We start from the raw sequence: 19,853 nt of genomic DNA on the forward strand, positions 1-19,853 counted from the left end.
TATAGTCGTGAACATGGTTGGTGGGCCGGGTGCAAGGCAGATTTGGGTATTGCTGCCTTGCAAGGTCTTCAAACTGTTGGATAGGAGCAATAGGAGGCGGTCAGAGTCCTATGACCATACATTTAAGCAAAAGGCCGGCCGCAGCATTAGCCACCTAGAATGCCGTCTTATCCGTTGCTTCTCTATATTGCCGTGCTGTCCCCCGCGGCCGGAATTTTGCATTGCCGTGTTATCCGTCACAGCCAGAAACCTGAAGGCCTGTTGCAATTAGGTGGCTCGGCTGTTCTCCATGAACTGCAATGATTGACTGCTGCCTAGATATTATTAAAGGAATAAAACCATAAGATCAACGACATTTTGACATAACTCAGCTTGCACAGCCACTCTGAGATGGGTATATAAAGGCCGTCAACAAAGACGTGAACTTCGCTCTTGCAACTTCACATCACATCACATCATGAAGCCATACCATTACACAATTGAGCAACTCTACCGTGACTGGCGATATGCCGTCGAGAAGGACTTTGTCACCACTGATGGCAAGCCTTTTCCCTACGCCCCAGGCGGTCACTTGCAATGGGGCAACGAAGATAGAAAGCTTTCTCTGAGCGGAGAGCCGCGCGATGCTTGTCTCAGCCGTGATGGCAAGCGGGCAGCAATCGTGGTCGACAAAAGAATCCAAATCATCGATACGGAGACTTGGGAGACCATTGTTGTTCTCAAAGGCCACACGCGCCCCGTAGACAGCCTTGCGTTCAAACCAAACGACAGCAACATTCTTGTTTCGTCTGAAGGAACAGATGCTGATCGGATCCGTGGTGACGTTGAGCCGACCATCATTGTTTGGGATATTGAAAAAGCTAAGAAGGCTCTCCGCTTGGAAGAGTCTGACTTGCACGTCATCTCCAAGGCTGCTACAGCTGTCGCGGCCTCCAAGTTGGAGGGTCTAGGCTTGGAACTGAAGGATCCTGGGCAGGTAGAGCTTGAAACAGCTTTGGCGTCTGAGATCGACCGGGTCATGGCAAAGCAAGGTATCACAGACAACATTCGCATCTGCGGCCGTCTCCAAATTGGTCATCAGCCCGAGATCTTCAACGGATCTGGAACTCGAATGGTGTATTTGCCTGGATATGCCCCGGAATCCGACGAACCGGTTCCTTGGGATGTCGTGATTTGCTCGACGGATGACTTCAAACCCATCCTGACCCTGAAAGACCATACCGATGATATCAAATGGGTTGGCTGGAGCCCTGATGAAACACTTCTGGCAACTATGTCGTTCGGCAAGACAATTCGCATCTGGGATGCTGTCAAGGGCCATCAAGTTCACTGTTTTGAAACCGACCATTATTATTGGGCCGGCTCCTTCAGCCCTGATTCGCAGCATTTCGTCGCCACGGACGGGGTTGGCATCATTCATGTCTATGCGCTCCATGCGGACAAGACATTGTACTGGGAGTTCCAAACTGAGGGTCCAAAGATGTCCAGATCCTCAGTCGCCTGGCACCCAAATGGTAAGCTGGTAGCCGTTGGTGGGAGGAGGGACGGTGAGATCCTTCTATTGGATATTGTCAACAAAGAGGTGGTCCAGAGACGACTTCTTTCGAACAGAGACTCCAAGGTTGATGGTGAGGCAAATCCGATGATAGCGGGATGGTTCGTTGGGGTCAATCAACTCAAGTTTGTAGACGGGGGGAACAAGCTCGTTGTGTGGATGAGTGGCGACGGCAGCATCGAGGTGTTTGACCTGAGTAAGGAAGTAAAGTGGAGGTTTGCGAGAGGTGGAACCGAGGATGGTCCAGAGGCTGAGAAGTGGAGAGATGAGAATGGAAAGGTTACAAGTGAAGCAGGTTCTGGTATGTTTGTCTTGGAGAAAGAAGGGAAGTTGACCCTGGCCAGCGTTGACTCTGATGGCGTTCGACTTTGGACTGTGCCATTGACGGATTGAAGGGCAGGTACCGGAAGCTCGGTAGGGATTTGAAAGCGGACAAGAGTGAATCAAGGAAGAAAGATGTTCGGTAAGATTCTGGACGGAGGTTGGTGTCAAGAACTCTCTAGGCTTGCTTATTTTCCCATCGTTCGCTCGGTATGACTTCAAGTCTTGACTTTTCATATGAGTTAACTTTTTTGAGGCATCTGAGAATGGCTTCGTTCACTAGCAGCTTGGTATGTAGCTCAGGCAGATTGCAAGCTCATCTACTTTTCAAATATATTACTATTCAGTCCGTTGTTTTTAGAGCAATGTGTGATTTTCTGTGTAGTGGTTAGGGTTAGACAGAACATCTTTTCGAGTGTTTGGTGACGCCTGACTATAGAAATTGAGGCTCCCGACTTGAATTGTGGAGGGCGCTGTCGATTGTGGGTGGTAACACGATATGATACACTGCCACAGTCCACAGTCTTGGCGGTTCAGCAAGGGAGTCAGATTTGAGGGAGTAGCCAAGTATAGAGTCATGGGCTCCAAGATTCGAGGCCATGATTATCCACGGCCTGCTTTCTTGGCCACTCTATACGATAGAACGCTTACCCTCCATATCCTGATGTACAAACTACGACGGGATTCAGCTCAGCTGAGGTCTTCCATATTGGCCCGAATCGCAAATGGGAACTTGGTTTGGCCGGTTAAGCTCTCAACTAACTATCTCCTTACCTTTTTCATCTTTCTCGTTTGCAAGCATGACACAACGACTATTATACCCTGCATCTCAGACACCTGGTACCAGATCTACACCGGGTTCATCATCAGCTTCGCCATCGTTGCTATTGTCATCTCCTGTGTTGAAACCCGCAAGTCTCCATGCGGCAAGTTCACCAGCGGTTACGGCCACGACGCCGACGTCAGGGCATGCCTGGGTTCAGTTGCGGATGCTATTCCGGTTAGCGATGCAATTGCTGAGCCATTCTTTGGGTTGGCTGCCTACGAGTTTACCAAGAAGAACAATGGCAGCTTCGTCAATTTTGACGATAGACAGCAGGTGACCAACTTCACTGGGATGTGCCTCGGAAAGCTAGAGATGTAACAAATGCATTTCACGCACACGCTATATAGAAAGAAGAGGAAATCGCCAGAGTGCAGTCGTGCAACTCGTCTGATAGCGGTGGAAATTCAAGGGATACCATTACTTATTTTCACTACAAGCATTCTACCAAGCTACGCTAGGATTTGTTTCACCCAGCTCCAAAAGGACTATGAAAAAATCTAAAAGAAGTTGATCTCAACAAGCTTGAGTATGCCACCTAAGCCCAAGACCGATAGGTCTTTCCATACTTGGATTCTTGTGCCAGGAGCTTGACGAACTCATCTGCAACCTTTTCCTCTGTGTTGTGTTAGCACATGATCACTGTTATAAACGTTGAAGACTCACCAACTCTCTCAGACACATGCAGCTCATCAAACCAGAAGAAACTCTCCTTAACCTCCTTTTCAACCGGACAGTCGAGGAATTCACCAATCTCGCAGTGCCTATAGTGACCAGTGATATTGGCAGGGGCATCAAGATACTCCTCAGGGGTCTTGAGCATATCGGTCATCAAGCCATGGAGGTCAAAGAAAGAAAACGTCGCGCCGGGCCATCGCTTCTCAACAATAAGCTGAAAGGGTACACCGTACTGCAGCATCGTCTTGGCGCTGGTGAGGTACTCCATGAGCTTGTAGTTGTAGTCGGTCATGTTGTAAGCAGTCTTGTTGAACCAGGCTGGGTTGTCGAGTCTACCGCCGTCCTCAGGGATAAGGTAGGCAGGAGATCGTTCTGCCGCAGGGGGTGTGATGGCGATAAAGTGGCGGCCGCCAGTCTCATAGAGTGCGTCAAAGACGTCCCAGACACAGCTGACGTATGAAGTAATGTTGGTGCCCCGAGCATTAGAATCAGTCAAGAAGCCATTGGTAGTCAAGTCGTTTCCTCCAATCAAGACAGCATAGGCAGTGTTGTCAGCCGTGCGGTCGCCATAAAGCTCATCAAATTCAAGATCGGCCTTAAAGGCTGGGACCTGCTCGTCTAAGACAGAGGGAAAGGGCTTTCCGGGTGTAAGGACAAATTCGCGCTCATCAATCTTGTTGGAGCAAGTTGCACCCCCAACAGCGTAGTTGAAGCTCTTGGCACCAGTTTTGCGAGCTACCAGTCGGGGCCACTTGTAGCCGCCACTGGTTGTGGTGTTACCATTCTCAGGGAGGATTGTTCCAGCAGGAGGTAGGCCTTGATGCTCGTAGATGTAGTTGAGGCGGTTTTCATCAGAGAAACTGTCACCAAAGTTGACTAGGTTTTGGAGGTTCAGGCAAGAGGATGCCGCGAGGTGCACCATGGAGGCGAAGACAAGGACGGACCTCATAATGAAGAGTTAAGGAGGCGTTGAGAAAGAATGATCAAGGTTGCTGGTTGCTAACAAGTTGCTTGCCCAACTTGAAGCGAAGGCTTGACTCTGTCTTTATACATGAAAAGAAGTCTAGGATCATAGTTCAGCTGGCTAAAGTGGTAATTGGCCCGGGTGGCGGTGTATCCAGGTAAGGACTGGCTAATTTACCCATCCGGTCAATGAGCGTCAGAAATGGATAGGATCTGGATTCAGATTGAATCGAGTTTTCAGCTCTTGACCAAGTCAGACGTAGCCAAGATCTTGGGGAAGTGGGCCAGTATTACGCCCAGCATTGGCTCCAGATGCAACTCTTGATATTTTTCCTAAAGCGACATAGCGGGATCCGCGCATTGCAACATTGATCCTGACATGCCAAGAGTCAGCACGTTTTCTGTCCTTGCCGATGATTGCTCCTTGTAGGGCTAAAAAGCGACAGCATCTCTTACACCAACTTGACCCGTCTCCGCTGACCAAAGGTATACTCATCCTCGGCAAGCTGATCAACATCCCACCTAAAACAACCCAACCTTTGAAAAGCTCCCTCCTCAGTCTCGTGAACGACGATACCAGAAACGTAGTACAGCCAGAGGGGGTCGCCCTCATCAATACCCCCAATGTTTATATACTTGTCTAAAAGTATGTAGTAGACAGATGTAGCTGTAGCAGGAAGCTCATCTACATCCAGGTCAAGGGTGATCCGGATGTCTTGGGCTTTCGACGAGTCGTGGTGGAATTCGTCCAAACTGCGACATAGGATATCGCATTCGGCCTCTAGTTCCACGCCACCTGGTCCAGAAGAGACGTGCGAAAGCGAAAAGCCTCTATATGGCTGTTCAGAGACCATCTCGACAGAGAGGAACATGACAGGACAGTCTAAGCTAGCCCAGGACCACGCTGGGGCTCTCTTGGATCTGTTCGTGATAGGGCGGAAAGGAAGATTGCCATTATCTGGACACAGGGGGGTGCGGTCGTCGCGTGACCAGACGAGCTGTGATGGTAGGCAGGCCATCCACATGCCCGCAACATATGTCCTGTTGATATCAGTTGCCAAGTGCCTCGACTGTAGCAGTTCATTCGCTATCCCCTGTAGAGCATGAAGGCGATCATCGGCGACAGTGAGCGATCGTGAGGTGAAGTCGCCGACCATGGCGTTCCACATTCCACCCAGGAATAGCCCCGACATCCAGCCATCCCCGTGGCTTTTGTGGTGGGTTTCGAACATATCAAAGTGCTTGGTTCCGAACGCGTACAGCTTCTCAGGTTTCTCCCGATCAATGTTGCCCAGGTTGAGGAATCTTCCTTGATCGAGGTTACAGTGGCATTGCAAGGCATAGCTTGAGAAGATCAAGATGCGCCGGGAGAGCACAGCCTCTTGAAAAGCCCAGCCCCGAGTCCGTAGAGCATTTGGGTGCGTGAAGAAAAATCGACGTTTCGCCGCCAGTGTTACTCGGCCGACTCGAGGATTCTCTGGGAGATGGACGGGCATTATGCACGAGTATTCCGGGGTATAATCTGTCGTAACTTTGAGAAACCCCTCTGAGGCCTTCCGTGCATTCGCAGCTGCAATTGTGACGATGGCATTCCGGTAGATTGTGCCCATTTTACCAATCTCGGATAGTTTATCTTCTGGGCTGTCCTGAATAATGCACAGGGCGTCAATCCACAGATATCGAATTCCAAGTCTTCGCGTGACGTAGACAGCGTCCTGGAGGGTCTGTGGCAGCTTATCAACTTCAACCCCGGATATCAAGGTCTGAAGATTGCTCTTGGTGGCTGTCAGAGGTTGAGGCCCGCCCCAGCAGTAACTGAGCGCCGCGTACCTCCCAATTTGGCCAGTATTCTTCTCCTGCAAACGGACGATATGACCAAGGCTGGGCTCAACGTCCAGGACCCGGGTTGGAAGCTCACATTTCTCAGGAGGGACGCATGTTCCATGACGGCCTCCCACACAGTCGTCAAGCCATACTTTTGCCTCGTCCATAATGTCGCCGTCGAGGAAGCTGGTCTGCATAGGTCGATTGACAAAGTACTTTGCCGCGGGATCATCTTATGGCTGATGAGCATTGTGAAGAGAACAAGGCTGATTATACTCACCAAAAGAGGCCATTATCGCGATAGATATCAGACTGCTCCATACGTATGTCTCCTCTGAGACTTTAGGTGGCTTGTTGTGAGTAACGAATCCGCCATCTAGCCATACCTTGTCGCCCAGGCTGTCGTATACACGACTCTCCCAACGTCTAGCAGTATAATGTGTCAACGCAGACGGTCCCAGCTCTCTAGACCCCCGCGAGACAAACCAGACCTGTCTGTCTTTTTCTTTTTCGGTGTATTGCACCTTCTCCTCAGAGCCCAGCTTGTTTCTTGGATCCTCCCATCCCGCACGAAGAATGATGTCGCACAGCTGGCACCCTTGCTTGACGCTCTTTAGGAGCTGGTGCATGTTGGAATGGCGATACCCGGGTAAGGTTTCCAACGATTTGAGGCCCTCGGGAGTGCATAGCATGCCGGCGCAAGCTTGACAGTAACCGGCCTTCCTGGCGACGGATCTCGCAGAGCCAGGGTCCCAGGTCTGGAGAATGAAATCCATGGCGGACGCGCACAAGTTGGCGCGGTGTTGGTTTCAAGGGGGAAGGAACTGAACTCAGTGTTGGTAGGATAGTTTGAGGAGCCGTTAATGACTCGGCTCTAAAACTTGGTGATAAGCAATGAGGGTCTTCTAGTCCGGAGAGTCCTACCAACAACGCATTATAGTAAGCGGGCTCTGGGCTCTCGGTGGCTGAATTTATGCAATGCGACGGGGACTTGGTGCGTCAGGCTGAGATCTTGCTGCCTGGATTGGGGTCTTGAGAAGCGCCACTCAACCAACTGATGTTCGAGAGTTAGCCTCAACAGTGAGGATCACTAATGCCAACCATATTCGACTTTCCACTTGATCCAGCCATCTTCAAAGCCCCTTGTTGATCCTCTGTCTTTGAATGCCACCATGACGTCGGAGGAGACAAAGAAGTCGATAGAAGAGCTCGGCTACTTTTGTCAAGAGAATCCCGACGTAGGGCAGCGAGTCGATGCGCTTTTTGGGGAAACCGGGCAATACTTCAATAACGCAGCTCGCTTGATATTTATCAAGACCAACATATTCGAAAGTCAGGTACAATAGACGAGCGCCTCAGCCAACATGTACTAACAGATAAAAGAACGTCCGCACCACTCTTGAATCCTTCTTCCCGAAATGCTACTTGGTCGCGGTACAATCGTTCGGGCCAATTGACTACGACTGCTACTGGATAAATAATTTGCAGGCAGAGCCTAGAGGCTTGATAGTCAACTTGTGGACGAGCGGTTCAGTTGTCATGTTCCATATTCGCTCCCATAAAAATCACCTGAGGGGTTACAATGCCCCAAATCGCTTGCTTAAAATACCCCCAGAGAGTCTCGGCCTCCCTGGGATTATCAGTCAGACTGTGGTAATGAAGGCGGGTGGCTTGTATGCATCCCTCTCCAGCCACCGACACTTTTACTAACAAGATGAGGTTTCCAGAGGGTTGTGGGCTTGAGGCGCTTGTCCAGCAGCTTCGAGAGACGAGCGACCGTATCGGTGACAATTTCGAATTCCAGCCTACCAGTCAAGGTACCTCAAGACCTAGAAGAATCTGTGGGATGTGTGGTGGGACAGGCATAAACGGTGGCTACAACTGTGCCCTTTGTGGAGGGAAGAAGTGAGGAGGTGGGGGTCTGAGGGGTGATTTGAGGCTGGTCAGGAGTGAAAGAGTCAGTTGGAAGTTCTTTATACCTCTGCAAATAAAGTGAGCAATGTTCTCATGCACGTACTGCCTTGTGAATGCACCCATGTCCCTCTGCAGTGCCTTCTCCGATATAATGATACCTGCTAAGTGATCTCTCGCACTCTTACTGGACAACGAGCTGGATGTGCTCGCTGATAGGCCAAGTGCTCACTGAAATATTTACTCCCGGCCCACACGCCATCAACCCATCGTATGCACATCTCACTTCCCTCTTCCCTCCTACGCGCACATGGACTACACCTGCGAAGATAGCCTCTACAATGGCTCCGATGGCGCAGCCATTTTTGGCCGAAGCACTTCTCGCTGGCGAACGATTCTCTCCAAGGCCAAGGCCGCCAACACAATTCCAAGCTCGAGTCTGGATTTAACACAGTGTCTTGATCGCATCCCTTGTTTGCCTGAGAAGATCCCGAGCGACGTGAGGCTTTTGAAGGGCTTCTCTACATGGTCCGATTTAAGTTCCACCTGCTCAGTCAAGGATAGGAAGGAGAGAGAGCAAAGGCTGTTTCTTACAAAGCCTCACCCCACCGTCTGCTCGATATCGGATTCTTCAAACTTTCGTGTCTGGGAGGGGAAGAAGAACAACGGTATCGCATTGTTGACGCTGGGTTGGGCGTATACCATGGGTGCCAGTCTGGCGGAAAGACAGGATCTGTCAATGGAATATCTACCTCTGCCCGAAACATCCACACAACTTGCCTCTACTGGACTTAACCTCGAGTACGCTTCGCCGGACGAGCAGAGATGGTGGAAGGCCATCACAACATCTGGACGAGGATGGACCGTGTCAGGGTCAAAACTATCACCCTGGGCAACCGTGGTTCAGGATTTGGATGTCAGTATTGCAGGTGATCCCGAAAGCAATCAGCGTCCACCAACAGCCCGGGAAGCAGCTCACTATCTATCGCGGTTTTGCGAGGCTTATGATCTGGGCTCTCAGTGCTCAGCTGCACTTGCTGCAGCTCTGACAATCCCACTCCATGCCAGTATCAACTGTTTCAAGCCGGTCAAAATCCAGTTGCCGAAACCTTCATTCACCACTTATTACGGACTTACAGGGTCTCTGCAGCATCTTCCGGCTGAGTTTGACCTAATCGGCTACTACATGACCTTGAGCATATGTCCGTGGGTCTTGGGCCCGTCTCTTTGGAGCGTTTTTTGGAGTCCAGACGTTCCATGCAACCGTGCTGGAGCCTGGATGCAGCCCATCTCTGATATGTTGGAGCCTATCATCCAAAACAACGACATGGAGTTACTCGCAAGGGTCATGTCGTTCAGTCCAATGTCACCGCTATGGCTTGGACTCGCCATCTGTGGCCGTAGGGCAATCATCGGCTGCATTCTACCATCCTTGACCAAGCTACACAGCTATCCCTTTTCCCACCCATTTATCGACGCTGCGGTATGGACTGGCATGGCCCAATCCTTCTTGGACTTTGGGTTATCAGGCCCTTCTGCCGACGGCATGGTTTCAAGGGCAGACGTATGGCGTATGCGACACGACTTTTCCCACCTCTACCCCCACGAGGCCTTTTCCCACACTCCCCCCTATGGATGGCCGCCTTTTGGAAGTATGCGGCCTGAAGATATAGAGCTTGAGATCCGTGACCATCTGGCTTGCTCGCACCAATGGAAATACTCTCATTGGACTTGGTCGGATAGCGGCGAGACTGACACTGGCCTTTTCTCGAGGGGTATGCGAGTCCATCACTCGGACCAAGACTTCGCAACTGCTGAGGGAGAGGGTGACTTGGAGATCAGAGACGTTGGAGCAGCGCTGGAAATCTCCCGCACGGCCACCGAGGCTACTTTCTAGTGGTGTTGCGACCAAGTTGAGCAAGGCTTCGGTGGCACTATTGTTCCCCACCGCTTTGGACGTGATGAACCGCTGAAGGATAAGAAGGTCGAGACCAAAGATACGAGGTTCGTTCAAGCCTGGCTTGAGACCATTGACACTTGAAGCACTTCCATGTTCGCGCAACTTAGTGCCCTTGGAAGCATTGTTCCGCTACGGCGTTAGTCTAACAAGAAAGCGGTTGTGATCTTGTGCATATTGGTTTTGGTGCTAAAACTTGAATGCTCGGAAACTGACGGGCTTCCTATCTTTTGGATAAGACTGGTGCAAGGCAACATTGGTGGCTTTCAAATCCCATGATCCCTGGAGTGGGACTTTACGACACCTACTGAAGAGACAAACCCACGGGTTCGATCCTTCTTTAAGAACCCTCTGTTCTCTAGGGGCTGGGTACTTCAAGAGTGCGAGCTCCAGTTGCCACAAATCCTATATTCTACCCCCGCCCATCTCATTTGGGAGTGGAGAGAGGAAGTCTGCTCGTACATCCGCCCTCTCAATCACATATCCAGAAGCCCAAAGATCAAGCACCTCAGCTTGGATCACTTCTCTTCCGCCTAGCCACTCCACTGTTTCCGTGCTCTCTCTGACGTCAAGGGATTTGACAAGGTCAGGCCATGCATCACCAGAGAATGCGGCATTAGTCCACTTCAGGGCGTGGCAATCCGTAGTTGAGGATTACTCACGATAGCACTTGACAGTCTCGACTGATACTCTCCCTGCTATTAATGGTCTTGCCGTAGAACTAAAAAGGCTCCTGCAGTGTGACTACCTTGCTGGACTTTGGAAGGGGAATTTGATGAGGAATCTGCTCTGGGAGAGGGCTGGGCCTGAAGTGATGCATGCGGTACTCAATTCATCCATCTACTGCACGCCTTCTTGGTCCTATGCCTTGGCAAAACTGTCCAATACTTTTCAGATTTGATGCGGATGATGATGATGCAGAGATTCTCGTCGCTGGTGTCACCAAGAGTGAGACAGGAGATGGGCTAGTCTCTGGGTCCACCCGCATGCACACGAGGGCGCCTGAGGTGCCCAAGAGCAACTCCCTTTGCTTTACTCTTGACAATATCGAGAAAGAGCCCAGAGAAGCATACATGGTCTGCATATTGAGAACAAGGGAGATACGGGAGGAACAGTGGGGAGGTAGAGAAGGTCAGCAGCTAGCACAAGTTTATTGACCGGCAGGCGGACGAGGTCTGCTGCTTGAAGCGGTGGAAGGAAGTGATTCAGAAGATAGACGCGTGGGAATAGTTGCACGGGTGCCTAGGTATGGAGATATTTGAGGGTGTTGAGCATTAGGAGCTTACCATTATTTAACCGAGACCGCAGGGGACATGAGGTCATTCTCAATCGACGCCAACAAGATAAACTCTATCCTCTCATCATTCCACCACGCAACTCATCGACTTCAACAATGCTCAGCTGGGCACTGAATACATTGAGCCAAGTATGGCCTCCAGCACCTAAATTCACCGAAAAAGATGTACCAGATCAATCCGGCAAGGTGTGTTCTTCTCACCGACTTGAAAGCCTCAATTGACACCCCGCAGGTCTTCATTGTCACTGGCGCGTCAGCCGGTGTAGGCAAGGAATTGGCTCGTATCCTCTTTTCGCTCAATGCAAAGGTGTATCTCGCTTCGAGAACTGAGAGCAAAGTGAACGATGCTATCGCGTCTATTCGTTCTGCTGTTCCAAAGTCCACAGGCGACTTGGTCTTTTTGCCTGTTAACCTCGAAGACCTAGACAGCGTCAAAGAAGCAGCAGCGTCATTCCTACAGAAGGAAACACGTCTTGATGCTTTGTGGAATAACGCGGGCGTCATGAGGCCACCCGAAGGTTCTACGTCGAAACAAGGCTACGAACTCCAGCTAGGCGTCAACTGCATCGCCTCTTTCCTCTTTACCCAACTTCTAACGCCAGCTTTGATCGAGGCTGCTAAGCACGAGCCGCCAGGTTCTGTGCGAGTCTTGTGGGTTTCTTCTTCAGCCGCTGAACTGTTCTCTCCGCAAGGAGGCGTGGACATGGATAACCTGGACTACAAGAGGAATGTGTTTACCGGGGAGAAGTATGGAATGAGCAAGGGAGGTATGGTGTTGCTTTCACAAGAGTATGCACGACGCCATCAAAAGGACGGCATCATCAGCGTCGTGGGTTTTTCTATTCCAACTAGGTGACTATTTACTAATGTGAATATAGTCTATGAACCCTGGCAATCTCAAGACAGAGCTGCGCCGTCATCTGCATTGGGTTGTCGCCACCTTCTTTGGCTGGATGAGCTGGGATCCGGTGTACGGCGCCTACACGGAGCTGTTTGCTGGATTCTCACCAGACATTACGCCCGAGAATTCTGGCTGCTGGGGTATGTATCCAGTTCAAATGGTAGAATTTATCTAACACATCACAGTCATCCCTTGGGGACGAATCTCCCCCGTCCGTGAAGACATCCGTGCCTCGGCAGAAAACGGTCTGGGAGAGAAGTTTTGGGATTGGTGTGAGAGAGAAACCTGGGAGTACCGCCTCTAAGACTCATGATTTAGTTACTACTATCATATGCTAGCAAGCGGATATGGTCGGATGATTTGTCAGACAAGTCATGAAATGCCTAGTTGGGTCATTAGGATGCAGCTAAATTACCTCGTTCTCCTCATTGAGTCAGCTCTCCGCTTCCGGTCCCGGCCCGGAGTTGAAGATCTACAAAAGATCGCTTTGTCGTGAAAACATCTCCAGTGTCGTCACTTCTGCCTATCGAATACTGACCATTAATTAATTGTTTTGTTCTGTCTACAAAGATGACTTCCATGTATTGTCCAGCCGTACTTCGATCTGTGTCTCTTTGACTGATTCCTTGTGTGCCTAGGGACCCTCCATTCGCCTCTGATGAACTTACACTCGAGAGAGCAACACCTCATGATGTGCCAGCCATCAAGGCCATAGTCGATGCGGCATATACAAAATATATTGAGCGCATCGGCAAGCCACCAGCTCCCATGACAACAGACTACGAAGAGGTCCTTCAATCCCACGATGTCTTTGTCCTAAGGAAAAAGGAAGACGGCATGATAGTCGGCTCCATCGTTCTTGGCCACCAACAAAGTTCCGACGCAGTAAAGATCAACAACCTGGTCGTTGACGTGACGGCACAAGGCCGCGGCTACGGAGGCGTGCTCATGCGCTATGCAGCTGAGTTTGCCAAGTCGCGAGGATGCTCTGCTCTGGAGTTGTTTACGAATGTCAAGATGTGGGAGAATCTTGGACTTTACGCCAAGATGGGGTTTGTGGAGACGGAGAGAAAGACGGATGAGGGCTACGAGCGAGTGTACTTTCGCAAGGACTTGTGAAGCCTGAGTCGTTTCCAAGTGTCCGACATTATTGTCGTATGTTGTTGCATATTTTTAACGAAGCTATATGGCCAAATATACTCTTCACAAGGTTGTGAAATGTCTGTTGTGCACGGCATGCCGCTGACCGTTGTCTCGATCCTGTGAGAACCTCATTTTTGTTCCCATGTCGTCAATCCGGGCGTGTCGACGCCGAGAAACCAAGCCCTGTCAATGAACCAGGCGAGGCCGGGACTGCCATCACGCCTCCTCAGCTTGGGCATATTCCTTCGGTCGGAGAGAGTATAATTTAGGCATGCCACTTGTCCCCATCGATGCGGACCATGGCCACCCAATTGAAGCGACTCCGGACGCCCATCACCCAGTTATACCAAATTGTATCAAACAAGTCTCGGCAGTCTTTTCATCCTGGCCTCGGTCGGAGCCTCTCAAAGCTAAAGTTCCAGACTTCAGCCCTCCTGGGACCGTCCGACGACTCAACCAGTCCAACATGCTGCATGACACTCGGATCGAGCGCCCATTTCGTCAATCCCCTATCTCGCGCGTAATCTTCGGTGATCATGTCGCCTGGGAACTGGAACGGCGGTGTTCGGAGAAAGTCTTGGAGACCTTGTAGGTGGTGGTTCGGGAACACGAGGCCTTGGGCGCAGCAGCCGTAGCGAGGCATCTCACGGACGCCAGGAGAAAAAGTGGTGAGACGACGCAGCGTGGTGCGACCAGTCACGAAAGCTAGGGCTATGCAGGCTGGGATCCAGAGGCCGAGGAGTAATGCGACGGTCTGTGCAAAGTCTTTGCTGGCGAAGGAGCCAGTGTGACGATGACGACGACAACGCAGGGCGACCAACAGGCAGACAATAACAGAGGTATATGCCAGAATGACCACCTTGAGATAGTCAAAGATCTCCTCGTTGTTCCATCCCATAAAGAGTTCAGAGTAGAACAACCGGAGGTAGATCCAGTCTCTGCCCGAGTCCTTGGCCTGCTTCTCAACCTGCGCCACACCCTTCTTGAACCGTGTGAACCAGTCGCGCGAGGCTATAACATCGTCTTCGACGAGCGCAAAGTATGAAGGATCTCGTTTTCGGCAGACTTCGAACAGGACAGAGTGGTCGAGGCGGATATTCTCAACTCGATCGTCGCTGCGACCGACACCGCGTACATCGTGGGGAAGGACAGTGTAGTTGAGGTTCGTCTGTTTCTCTTCGGTCGTTTCGCTAACGTTTGTGTTTTCGTATACCAGTACTTCGTCGGCGATGTTAAACAACCATTCTTTTCCGTATGCGAAATGCCTCTTGGGGTCTTTATCGGCGAGTAAAACAGCAATGTGTATCGAGTTTCGTTCCTCGGGGGTGAGCGCGTCGACAAGACTCCCAACAGCATGCGCAAGAAAAGCCGAACTCGTGCGATTGACGCTCGGAATGCCAATGCACAGAAATTCGCCCGTTACCGGTGCGTCGGTCCTATCTGGAAGCTCAACAGCTGGGTACACGTCGCGTCGCAGGTACTCCTCAACCTCTGCCTCTCGAACAGCAGAAAAGGACCTGTCAAAGGCGCGATCGGGGTCGTAGAAGACGGAGGAGGGGTCATCGTAGCTGTTTAGGTAGCACCATACGAGGGCGCATATCCAAAGCAGCCAGAAGCCGATGTTTGCGCGAGACGGCCGCATGGCTTCATTGCTTGTTGAAGAATCAGAGACGAAGAGGCTGAGACGAAGGATGGCACACATCGCCAACAACTGTTTCAATTGCTGACAGGTACCCACGGTTAAACTGCGTCATCATTGGCCCGCCCCCTTTTTTCCGCCGCTAAGCCTTACTGTCTGATTGGCGATCCCGTATTTCTCCACTTGGCTGACATCACAGCCTGCATGGGTCAAGTTGTGGTTATTCTAGGCACGGTCTCCAGTGATGGATCTGTTTTAGAGGGAGTAACGAGAGCTGGATCTTTGCTGTTGTTCTATTTTACTTGTGAACGTTGAATTTTAGAAGCTCAAGTCGCTAAATGAGTTCTTGACTTTGGTAGTTGTAGAGAAATTGGTGCATGTACGTGTCTGGATGTCAAGTTTTGGCACACAAATAAGTAACGCCCAAGCTGATAGCCAAACTTGCATCACGTTAATGTAAGAAAAGAATATATAGAAAAAAGAAAATTATTAGAGGTGTTTTATTTATTTATTTATGCCCTCTTAAACCTTTCTATATTATAACATATGTGTTGTCGAACGCATATGTCTTGTGATACAGGGTAGCCAAGTTCCGCAACTAGGTGCTGCATATGAAAGACTTATTTTAACATTTACCAACGTGACCAACTCTATTCCAGTGGTAATACTGATGAATGTGAACCGAACTGGATCATTTTCTCTGTTCTCCTGTGTTTACCGCTCAAAGTTCCCTTATCGCCCTTGCCCATATCCGAAAGACGCACTTCAAAATGGCCAAGAGGAAATTTAGACCAATCATTTATCTGAACGGTTATGCTGGTGTTGGTAAACGCACCATTGCCAACGAACTATGGTAAGAGTTATTGATCTAGTATCTTCACCTTTGGCTCATGCGAGCGTACAGCCAGCTCCTACTGAATGCAAAGGTGATCAGCAACCATCTTCTCATCGACACCGCCGCAGTTGTATTTGAGAAAAATACTCGAGAGCATGAGCTGCTCTACACAACCTGGGTGAGTATTATATCCCCTTGACCTCATCTTTCATTAATATTCCTAACGACGTCGAATAGCGAGGAGCGCTCTGGTCACGAATTGCCAGTTCAACGACACACGATACGATATGGATTTTTACAGATTATCAGCCTTTGAGCGGGACCAGTCGCGGATACCTGAACATAGCGGCATCGCGGAGGTCACCTTTTATTTCCATCATACTTGACTGTGCCATCAACGAAAGCTTGAAGAGAGCCGCCAGTGGCGATACAGACGACTACAACACGGAACCAAAAGACCTCAAGGCCCTGGGCGGTCTGAGGGAAGAAGACATCTTCCGCTTTGGAGGTGAACTCGAAATGGAACTCGACGAGACCGACTTGAGCCCAACAGAAGCAGCGAGAAGAATATGCGACCATGTTTATAGAGTTGTTCCAAACAACCTTCCTGAACAGGGGGTATAGGCTCAATCGACTCATCGGATATGAAGCTGGAATGCTAAGCCATTGAAACATGAACCCGGTATGAAGTACCGAAGCCATTCTGCGACACCAGGGGGTCTAACACGCGCTTGCCCATCGAGATCCAGTCCGTCGGGACATTCGCATCTGGTGTTGGCTGTTCTACGACGTCATTCCTCTTGGGACGTATTACAAGAATTCCATGTCATTTTCAAGGCAGATGGAAATCATGGAATAGTCAATTATAGAGCAGAGGTCAGATATCCGAACCTGGAGCCGAGCCGAGCCGGTTCCTAGACATGAGATAGTACCAATGACGGTCGTTGTCTGGTAATATTGACTCACCTTCGGAGATGTCGTTTCTTCTATTCATCATCAATACCGGACATAGAATCCATCTCGCCTGCCAAGGCTGAAGGCTGGCTAACCCGGGGTGCCGCGCGAACCTTGCATCCACCCAACGGCTTACACGGCCTTCCCTCCATTCTACGCTGTTCGGCTCAGGGCAACTTTGAGGATTTAGGCGCCCGATCCTGATTTGTCGATATACGGTCGGGGAGAGAGGCGTGGACGTGTCTCGCTTAGAGCGGCAGTCTTTGTGTAACGGAGGCGAGCTCGGATGCGAAATACGGAAGTGAGATGCGGTAAACGAAGCTCTGGATCATGGCTTGGATTAGCTTGCTTTGCCCTTGCATTGGCCTTTTTGGCACTCGTGGGCGTCGAGTGGCGCCGTCGATTAGTGATCACGATATCTTGATGTCTAACCGTGCCTGTTGACATCCCCAACAGGCTGTGTCACGATGCAAATGGAGGGGCATAGTTGATTGAAGATTTTAGCCATCATGTTTTGGCTTGAAAGAGATTTATTATGATTCTAGTTGTTTGTTGCTATCATGTGGTGGTAAATGCATCTGTATCAATTCCACATCACTCGCGTTATCCCTCTTCCCATAGTCCCAAATCTCTTCCGTGTATGTGAGAGAGGGATCTCGCAGACTCGGGCCTGCTGACATGGGGGCATCTTCAAAATGTCCCATTGGTCGGGGGTCGTGCATCTTGACCCCAACCTCGGATTGTCTTCCTGCTGTTGTTGATTTGGTTTGTGTGTTTTCGGTCGGATATCCTGAACTTCCTCGGGAGCCCAAGTAGGGTCGGAGAGAAGGGAGGCAGGCGATGACGAGGCCGACGTTGACGTCGAGGGAGCTCCAAAGAACTGTGAACAATTAGCAGAGACACTAGAGAGGGGACGTCCCAGAACACACCAATTGTGCTGAGGGAGATGGAGTAATCCTCCCCCGCCTGCTGGATCGCGATAAAGCGAACTAGACACACGGCAATGTTGATGGTTCCGAGAAGAAACGTGAAGTAAATGCCTAGCCTGAGTGCCCGCTTGACGTTTAATGCAGGGACAATCAGCCATGGCAGAATAAAGACTGGGCTGTTAGAGAGCGTACTTATCACGGCGTAGAATACTCACCGAGAAGGTCACCTAGAAAGTGCAATCCCCAACCAACCTGGAAGAGAATAGCATAAGAGGAGCCTGGGCACGACTTTGTAACACTAGTCGCCCTGTTCGGAACCATTAGACATGCCGTCGATTTCGCGTCAAAGGGCCAACTCACCAATTCCGTTCCAAAGGCAGACAAATGGTGAATACCAGAGTGATTGTAACGATGTAGGCGATAACCACAAAGACAATGGTCACCCATAAAAATATCCTTCTCTTGACCATGAACTGAGGAAACACCTGCAAGTAGACGGCGAGAAGGGCGGCTTTGCATAGGTAAAAGGTGGTGTAGAAGGGGAAATTGACGGCAAAGAACAACTGGAGTCGTCAGTCGTGATTCTTGCTGTCCCTTCCAAGATGCTCTCACCTGCAAAACGAGCTCTAAATCTTCCACTCCTCCTTTGTACCCTTGCAGGGATGTATGCACGTCGGGATCGAGAGCACCCATTCTTGCAAAGATGGGCCCAAATGCTGCTGTGATGATGGCAAAAACCCATGCCGTACACATGATGATGTCGCTAACCAGCATCCGTCGATTCTGGATCTTGAGTCGCAGGTATACTCGGGCAGCGATGACGGCTGTAGCGACCACGATGAGGGTCCATTGTGAAGCCTGGAGCTGTGTTAAACATGTCGGAGAAGGCTGCGGGTTGAACGCACAAGGATGGCCGCTGGTCCTGGATTTCCAAACGGCATTGCCCACGATGGATCTGAGAAATTCGGGCTCTCAAACCCCCAGAGAGGCTCAAAATCTAGGGCGGGGGTTCGCTCAATCGCGAAAGTCGCATCACAGGAGCATCAAAGAGTCTCACTCCACCACGTGCAGGTTCTCTCACAACCCTTTTAAACCTCCCCCTTCCTCGGACTTTGCAAGAATGCTGACACCAAGGTCGCGACCCTGTTGTGGCTGTTTACAGTTTCCGGTACGAGATGATATCAGACATGCGAGCCTTGCGCATCTGGGCGCATGCCAGTCGGGACACGCTAGGTTGAGCCACCAAGCCAGAACCATCCACACAGGAACCTGGAAGCGGACGAGGCGCGTTCCCATGGGGAACTTGTACTACTAATCAGGTCCAAGTTCCGGGAGGGGCAATAGTATCTATACTCGCCACCGTTTCGACGTTTCCAGCTTTCGTGGAGGGCCAAGGGGGCTTGGCAGAGGTTTGTGTGACGAGTTGATATTTCGCGCGTATTTGGGAGAATCAGTCACGCAATGATGAAAAATTAGGGTTTTAATGGTTTATTGATCTATTGATCTTTTCTTGTTCTGGGTGGGACAGAACCTTGTCACCTATCTATCTGATATCTTCCCCAGAGCCTCTAGACGGCTTACATCTGGCTTGAGGCACTTACGTGCAGTGCTCAAAACATGTGGTTAGCTTAAGCCACGTGGTTCTCAAGACAAAAGTCGCAAAAGATGCACGAGAAGCTCCGGAGGATGTTCCTGCAAGAACAGGCGCACTGGCATCGGGGGTTAGCCATCTCGCGAATGGGGAGACCGAGAGTGGTGGGAGCAGAGGTAGGGGAGGATGGGGCCGAGTTTTCGGGAGTAGAGGGAGCCGAAGTGGTGGGAGTGACAGTGATGGGAGTGGGTTGACACATCTTGATAGTGTAAGTGAAAGTGAGACTGTACAGTTTTAGCGTGAGTGGGTGTGATGATGTACTGCTGTGAAGATGCTGTGATGGGTAATGATGGAGGCTGCATGGTTGTTACTGGCCAGAGATTTATACTTGATGAGGATGCGTAGATGCCTCATACTCACTGCCTCGCTCGTTGTGATCAACTCCATCATCAGTGTGTTTGTTCACTCCTGAACAACTGGGGGAACAAAGGGCAGAGAAAACTGGTCAAGCGGTATTCTTTGATCACTGCCG

At 50.5% G+C, this 19,853-nt stretch overlaps 9 protein-coding genes across 9 annotated transcripts; 5 read left to right on the plus strand and 4 right to left on the minus strand.

Annotated features, from left to right (window-relative positions):
• The first annotated feature begins 452 nt into the window (after positions 1–452).
• On the plus strand, positions 453–2,208 carry NECHADRAFT_59622 (uncharacterized protein). Its single transcript, XM_003042877.1, has one exon. The coding sequence runs from the start codon at positions 458–460 to the stop codon at positions 1,946–1,948; it is 1,491 nt and encodes a 496-aa protein (XP_003042923.1). The 5' UTR covers positions 453–457; the 3' UTR covers positions 1,949–2,208.
• A 1,029-nt stretch (positions 2,209–3,237) lies between these two features.
• NECHADRAFT_37087 (uncharacterized protein) lies at positions 3,238–4,299 on the minus strand (the record flags this gene model as incomplete). Its single annotated transcript, XM_003042974.1, has 2 exons — positions 3,238–3,317; positions 3,366–4,299. The coding sequence occupies 2 exons, from the start codon at positions 4,297–4,299 to the stop codon at positions 3,238–3,240; spliced, it is 1,014 nt and encodes a 337-aa protein (XP_003043020.1).
• A 493-nt stretch (positions 4,300–4,792) lies between these two features.
• NECHADRAFT_78444 (uncharacterized protein) lies at positions 4,793–6,940 on the minus strand (the record flags this gene model as incomplete). Its single annotated transcript, XM_003042975.1, has 2 exons — positions 4,793–6,396; positions 6,445–6,940. 2 exons carry the CDS (start codon positions 6,938–6,940, stop codon positions 4,793–4,795), a joined length of 2,100 nt encoding a protein of 699 aa, XP_003043021.1.
• A 1,445-nt stretch (positions 6,941–8,385) lies between these two features.
• On the plus strand, positions 8,386–9,972 carry NECHADRAFT_78445 (uncharacterized protein; the record flags this gene model as incomplete). The annotated part of the gene is made up of 1 exon (XM_003042878.1): positions 8,386–9,972. The coding sequence occupies one exon, from the start codon at positions 8,386–8,388 to the stop codon at positions 9,970–9,972; it is 1,587 nt and encodes a 528-aa protein (XP_003042924.1).
• Positions 9,973–11,425: 1,453 nt separating this feature from the next.
• On the plus strand, positions 11,426–12,534 carry NECHADRAFT_92295 (uncharacterized protein; the record flags this gene model as incomplete). The annotated part of the gene is made up of 4 exons (XM_003042879.1): positions 11,426–11,515; positions 11,562–12,158; positions 12,208–12,370; positions 12,416–12,534. The coding sequence occupies 4 exons, from the start codon at positions 11,426–11,428 to the stop codon at positions 12,532–12,534; spliced, it is 969 nt and encodes a 322-aa protein (XP_003042925.1).
• Positions 12,535–12,800: 266 nt separating this feature from the next.
• On the plus strand, positions 12,801–13,349 carry NECHADRAFT_78447 (uncharacterized protein; the record flags this gene model as incomplete). Its single annotated transcript, XM_003042880.1, has 2 exons — positions 12,801–12,811; positions 12,869–13,349. 2 exons carry the CDS (start codon positions 12,801–12,803, stop codon positions 13,347–13,349), a joined length of 492 nt encoding a protein of 163 aa, XP_003042926.1.
• A 403-nt stretch (positions 13,350–13,752) lies between these two features.
• On the minus strand, positions 13,753–15,015 carry NECHADRAFT_37230 (uncharacterized protein; the record flags this gene model as incomplete). Its single annotated transcript, XM_003042976.1, has 1 exon — positions 13,753–15,015. One exon carries the CDS (start codon positions 15,013–15,015, stop codon positions 13,753–13,755), a length of 1,263 nt encoding a protein of 420 aa, XP_003043022.1.
• A 767-nt stretch (positions 15,016–15,782) lies between these two features.
• Positions 15,783–16,471, plus strand: NECHADRAFT_78449 (uncharacterized protein; the record flags this gene model as incomplete). The annotated part of the gene is made up of 3 exons (XM_003042881.1): positions 15,783–15,865; positions 15,917–16,025; positions 16,085–16,471. 3 exons carry the CDS (start codon positions 15,783–15,785, stop codon positions 16,469–16,471), a joined length of 579 nt encoding a protein of 192 aa, XP_003042927.1.
• Positions 16,472–17,334: 863 nt separating this feature from the next.
• On the minus strand, positions 17,335–19,026 carry NECHADRAFT_78450 (uncharacterized protein; the record flags this gene model as incomplete). The annotated part of the gene is made up of 6 exons (XM_003042977.1): positions 17,335–17,681; positions 17,731–17,901; positions 17,946–18,037; positions 18,091–18,293; positions 18,343–18,652; positions 18,812–19,026. 6 exons carry the CDS (start codon positions 19,024–19,026, stop codon positions 17,335–17,337), a joined length of 1,338 nt encoding a protein of 445 aa, XP_003043023.1.
• Positions 19,027–19,853: the final 827 nt, after the last annotated feature.

This window comes from Fusarium vanettenii (assembly GCF_000151355.1).
Source record: "Fusarium vanettenii 77-13-4 chromosome 3 genomic scaffold NECHAsca_31_chr3_5_0, whole genome shotgun sequence".
Lineage (NCBI taxonomy): Eukaryota > Fungi > Ascomycota > Sordariomycetes > Hypocreales > Nectriaceae > Fusarium > Fusarium vanettenii.

Excerpts from the sequence above, each read along its gene's own strand:
- NECHADRAFT_59622 (XM_003042877.1), top strand. The coding sequence starts at position 458 with ATGAAGCCATACCATTACACAATTGAGCAACTCTACCGTGACTGGCGA.